This window comes from Quercus robur, chromosome 8, assembly GCF_932294415.1.
Source record: "Quercus robur chromosome 8, dhQueRobu3.1, whole genome shotgun sequence".
Lineage (NCBI taxonomy): Eukaryota > Viridiplantae > Streptophyta > Magnoliopsida > Fagales > Fagaceae > Quercus > Quercus robur.
The window spans coordinates 47,582,771-47,588,591 of NC_065541.1; the positions used below are offsets into that span (position 1 = coordinate 47,582,771).

Genomic DNA, 5,821 nt, shown 5'->3' on the forward strand with positions numbered 1-5,821 from the left:
CTACAAGTACCAATAAGTTATCCCAAACCTAATTTCCAAGTTAACTGTTCAAATGGTAGGTCCAAATACCAAATTGATGTTAACATCAAAATTAAAAGTTAAAATTTGTAAAAGTCCTCACTTTGTTTTCACGTTCTAAAATATCCCAGTTTCGCAGAAACATATATAACTTTCTGATTAGGACAACAAGAAAACCTCCAAATGTTTGACCGAGTCCAAAAGGCAAGGACTGGAAGGAAGCACAACTATTTATTTTTAGTTTTGTAAATTCTGTATCACACAAGGCACAAACAACTTCGCAGTCCTCACTCTTCACCCCACCCTTTATTTTTCCGGCATATACCAGTCTCTACAAACCTAGCTACAAAATATTGGGGGAGATAGCTTGATCGAATAATTCAATAATTTTGATGCTATTTATCTTTGTATTGTTGGAAGAAAGTAGCTTTTCCTCCTCTAATTTTTCTCTCAATTTGTTAGAGTCAGTAACCTCTTTCTCCCATGAAGACCCACCAAATCTTCTGCTTATTCGTCATTCTTTGTCGTATTTTAACCGTAACCTCTACACCTCGTTATATTGCTGATGAAAATATTACCATCAGCTGTGGCTCCTCTGGCATCTCAAGGGCGAATGATGAGCGTGACTGGATCGGAGACATAGGCTCCAAGTTCGCTCCCACAGAAGAACCTAATCACAAGTCTGATACCTCTACAGCCGAAATCCAAGGTACCTCTAATGCTGTCCCATACATGACTGCCCGTTTATCCAACTGGCAATTCACATACGTGTTTCCGGTCACCCCTGGCCCAAAATTTGTTCGGTTGTACTTTTACTCGGCTTCTTACTCAGGTTTTGAAAGGTCTAAGGACTTTTTCACTGTCAAAGCGGGTTCGTTCACCTTACTTGCAAACTTCAGTGCTTCCATTCTTGCTAATTCATCGCGCCACAGTGATATTTATAAAGAGTTTTGCATCAATGTCGATAAGAGTCAAAAACTGAATTTGACCTTCATCCCTTTCTCTAGTAATTATTATGCTTTCATTAATGGAATTGAGATAGTTTCCATGCCTGAAGACTTGTACTATAGGCCACATAATGTCGCTAATGGTGAAGAACTCATCCCTGTTTATGTCGGCCAAGCTCCTCAGTTCTACATAAACGACAGCATGGCACTCGAGATGGTTTATCGATTAAATTTTGGTGGGGGCTCGATATCACCAAAGGAAGACACTGGCATGTTTAGACAATGGTCCGACGGCACTATTTATCGGTTGAGTGAAGGTGTAAACCCTCGTTTTGTATCTATGACACTCCATTACTTATATATACCAAATTACACTGCACCTGACGCTGTCTATCTGTCTGCAATTTCAATGGGCCCAAACAGCACTAGGAACTTGATGTCTAATTTGACATGGGGATTACTTGTTGATACGGGATTCAATTATCTGGTGAGGCTCCATTTCTGCGAAATAGAGCCTAACATATCCATCCCCGGGGTAAGAAGATTCAACATCTATATAGACTATCAGCAAGCTGAAGAAGCGGCAGATGTAGTATTGTGGACTGACAGTAACTATAGGCCTTACTTCAAGGACTACGTAGTAATGATCAGAAATAAGGGTGAGGACAAGCATCTTCTTTCCATTGATCTACAACCTAGATCAGACTCTATTTTGTGGGATGCCATTTTAAACGGTGTGGAAGTGTTCAAGTTGAGTGATCAATATGGAAATCTTGCCGGACCCAATATGGTGCCTCCACTGCTGGATCAAGAACCTGCTCCAGCAGCCAACGAATCCAAGACAAAGAAAACAATATTCATTGCCATTGGAAGTGGTTTGGGCATCTTAGTCGTGCTCACTCTAGTGTGTTGCATGGTTCTCTGTAAACTGAAGAAGACTAGGCGTTTTGGTTCTTGCCATCCTCTAGCAAAGTGGTGGTGTCGGTCTAGGCTAGATCCTTACAAAAGAGAGTTCTCAAGGAGAGCAGCTTCATCGCTGCCTGGAGAACTGTGCCGCTACTTCAGACTAGATGAAATCAAAACAGCATGCAACAACTTCGACGAAGATCTAATTATCGGTGTAGGTGGCTTTGGCAATGTTTATAAGGGTCTGATTGAGCAGGGTAATGTATAATGCCATGATTATCTTTTATTTATAGTTTTTTTTTTTCCTGAATTTGTCCTAATTGCAGTCTATTTACATAGAATTAAGATTAGTGATACTATATTTTATAGAGATGTTTAATAATTTGATAAAATCCGATTTGTGCTGTGTCTAGTTCCTATGCGTATTGGACATGGCCATATATGAAGGGAAAATATTCTTTTAAACTCATTTTACATCAACTATTTTAAATAATATCCAAGATCGATGTGCTGATATACACATTTTAGAAGATAAAGAAAAATGACAATATTTAAACATGAAAGTGGATGTGGCAGTATCATTGCCCATATATATGAGCAATAAAATGTAATTAACATGTCCTATTTTAGGACATGTCTTCACAGCTTCTAGTTTCCAAATAGCATAGAAACTAGACATAAGTCATACCCATTGTTTACACACAATAATACAAGAGTGGTGCTAAAGACAATAAAAATTTTAATTTTATTACATAAAATTTATAAGCTGATTTGCTCCCATAGGTATTAAAATCTACCGATTGCATTCATGGCAACATTTATTGGGTTTTAGAAACATAATGATACAACATTCCATCCTTCAGGTAATATGATGGTGGCAATCAAGCGCATGAAACAAGAATCTCAACAAGGTGTTTGTGAGTTTTTGACAGAGATTGAGATGCTTTCTCAACTTCGTCATGTGCACCTTGTGTCTCTCATCGGATACTGCAATGATGAGGGTGAGATGATACTTGTTTACGAGTACATGGCAAATGGTACCCTCCGCCACCACCTCTATGACACCCTTAATGATCCCCTCACCTGGAAACAAAGGCTCCAGATATGCATAGGAGCAGCACGTGGTTTGCACTACCTCCACACATGTTCAAAGCACCCTATTATCCACCGTGATGTGAAGACAACAAATATTCTATTGGACGAGAAATGGGTATCCAAGGTTTCCGATTTCGGATTATCCAAAATTGGTTTAGATAACACTGCGGTTAGTACACTAGTAAAGGGGACATTGGGGTATTTGGATCCAGATTATGCTAGGCGCCAACAATTGACTGAGAAATCCGATGTGTACTCATTTGGTGTAGTGATGTTTGAAGTGGTATGTGCCAGAAAAGCATTGAATCCAAAACTCCAAGAAGAGCAGAGAAATTTGGCAAGCTGGGCTCAGAAATGCATTGATAGAGGAACCATCAGCCAAATCATTGATCCGTATCTAACGAACAAGATAGCACCAGAGTGTTTAAAGGTATACATGGAACTTGCAGAAAGTTGTGTACGTGATCAGGGAATCCAACGGCCCACGATGAATGATGTGATGGAAAACCTAGAGTTTGCATTTGAACTCCAGGAGAATGCAGAAGCAAGAGTAGAAGCAACCAAGGATACTGATTCAGAAGAGGTATCATTAATTTCGTGTTGCGACTACCAATGGAGCTCCTTGGTTGGAGTCGACTAGTGGAACTGAGTTAAGTACAATTAGTAGTGGATTAAGTTACCCTAGTCTTGATTCTATCACTACTATTAGTATCACAAATCAAGATTTCTCCTCGGCCACTAAAAACAGTAGTTCTTAAGCTCTTTTACTGTTTTTAAGCTTTTTTTTTTTTTTTTTAATATTTTAGTATTGTTGTCTTTCTAAAGTCGGGAATATTTATGATATGGTGTGAATGTTATTGACATGTTGTTCTAGAAAAAAGAAACATTAGAAGAAAAAAAATACTATGAAGTCAAAAAATTTTCCCATTTTTCGGATTTTTGTCTAATAAGTTAAAATTAATATTGGGAGACAATTAATTGACTTGTTTATTACGGTACATGACATTTTTTTTTTTTTTTTGGTAAGCGGTACATGGGATTTGAACTAAATGAAATGTTGTTTTTAATTAAAATAAAAGTTCCTCATATTAATATAAACTTTTTTTTTTTTTTTGGTTTTCTTGAGGAAAATATCTATATCTTATTCTTAATTGTTTAAGATGGAGAAAATTCTTTCAATCAAATAAATAAATAAATAAAAGATGGAGAAACTTCTCGGTTAGAACATATACAACAAAGATAAAGGCTACCATTGCTAGTTGCTACCGTTGCTTTGGATGATTTAACTTATCCTTCACGCTCTGTTTGTTTCAGTAATTATGTTTTCTAGAAAATGAGTCATTTTTCAAAAATCATTTTCTATAAAACTATCTCATTGTCCAATGTTTGGTAGCAACTTTAAATGAGTTGAAAAACAATTTCCTAATTTCCCTTATTTAGCTTGCTGTAAGATAGAGTTGTTTTCCAAAAAAATTTAATGAAAAACAATGTCTAAAAATAAGACATACTTTTTATGTTGGCCAAAGATAGTTTTCCTTTAACTCATATTTTTTATGCTACCAAACACTGGAAAACACGGAAAACTATCTTTACACAAAGTTTTCCATCGAAACAAATGGAGCGTCAGTGTAATAACTTATGAGTGCGTGTTTTGCACGTATTTGTTGAATCTGATTTCAAACCTTTACTAGTTAATTCGATTTAAACTATATAACTTATTCTAAGGAACTCATATTGTTACTAACATACTAATCTTTTCGAGGTAAATCCGTAAATGCATATTTGGTTGGAGTTTTTCCTAAAATTTCAATGAGGAAATTTTGTGATGATATTCTGAATTGCGTAAATAAATAATTATGAGGAGCTTCAAATATGATTATGCTTTCAATTAATGCATATTCCTTGCGGCATGACACTTTTTCTCTCATGACAGTTCCATTCTCATCCAATCTATTTGAATTTTCTAAGATAAAAAAATTAATGGTTTGTTTCGATTGAGGGAGAATATAGTAGAGTAAATAAAGATTGGCCCAAAATTAGTCTATTTTCAGCCAACTCTACTCTACTCCCTTACCCTCCCTCCTCAATCCAAACAAACCCTTACATACACCATGAACATTGATTTTAATGACCAATGTTAACATATTAATGTACTTAGGAAAAAAAAATTACTATTGTTGTTGATATTAAAATAATAATATGTTGGATCAATTTATAAATAATAAAATAATTTATACTTCACAATTACATAATAAGCTCACAACAAATTATATAAACTTTCACTTATCTTTATATACATACATATATATATATATATATATATTGTGGGGCCAGAGAATTTGTGATCCCGGCCCACTTTACATTAGGGCCCAAGGCCCGCGCCGAGGAAAGGCATTGCCGAGGACATGCAACGAAAATCCAAATGGCCTAGAGATATAGCCGAGGACGATCCTGTCCTCAGCATCCCAAAACCTAGAAGCAAGGAACGGCACGCCACCAAAGGCAGCCCCCAAAGCGCTCCCAGAAGAAAGGACGAGTACAGTAGGGCGCACACGGGGGAACAGTATAGGAGTGGTTCAAGGAAAAACTATCACCTCCGCATTGAATGCGCCAACAAACGTCCTAGCCGCATTAATGGGGAAAGGACCCCTGAACAGTGTGGCGACAAAGAACAAGGGAAAGGCTGCCATTACTGCAATTAAATACTCTGCGCCTGATAGAGCCATGCTCTTCAGCTTTTACAACCACCCCCAACCATTTTGGGTATGAGCTGATAAGACAAATATCAGCCCTACAAAGCTGAACCTACACGTGGACGTTTGAAGGAGGGAAAAAGCTAGTATAAAAGGAGGAGG

At 37.1% G+C, this 5,821-nt stretch overlaps 1 protein-coding gene across 1 annotated transcript; it reads left to right on the forward strand.

Moving 5' to 3' along the window:
* Nucleotides 1-275: 275 nt before the first annotated feature.
* On the forward strand, nt 276-3,681 carry LOC126696728 (receptor-like protein kinase FERONIA). The gene is made up of 2 exons (XM_050393421.1): nt 276-2,128; nt 2,735-3,681. Exons 1-2 carry the CDS (start codon nt 502-504, stop codon nt 3,604-3,606), a joined length of 2,499 nt encoding a protein of 832 aa, XP_050249378.1. The 5' UTR covers nt 276-501; the 3' UTR covers nt 3,607-3,681.
* The last annotated feature ends 2,140 nt before the right edge of the window (nt 3,682-5,821 follow it).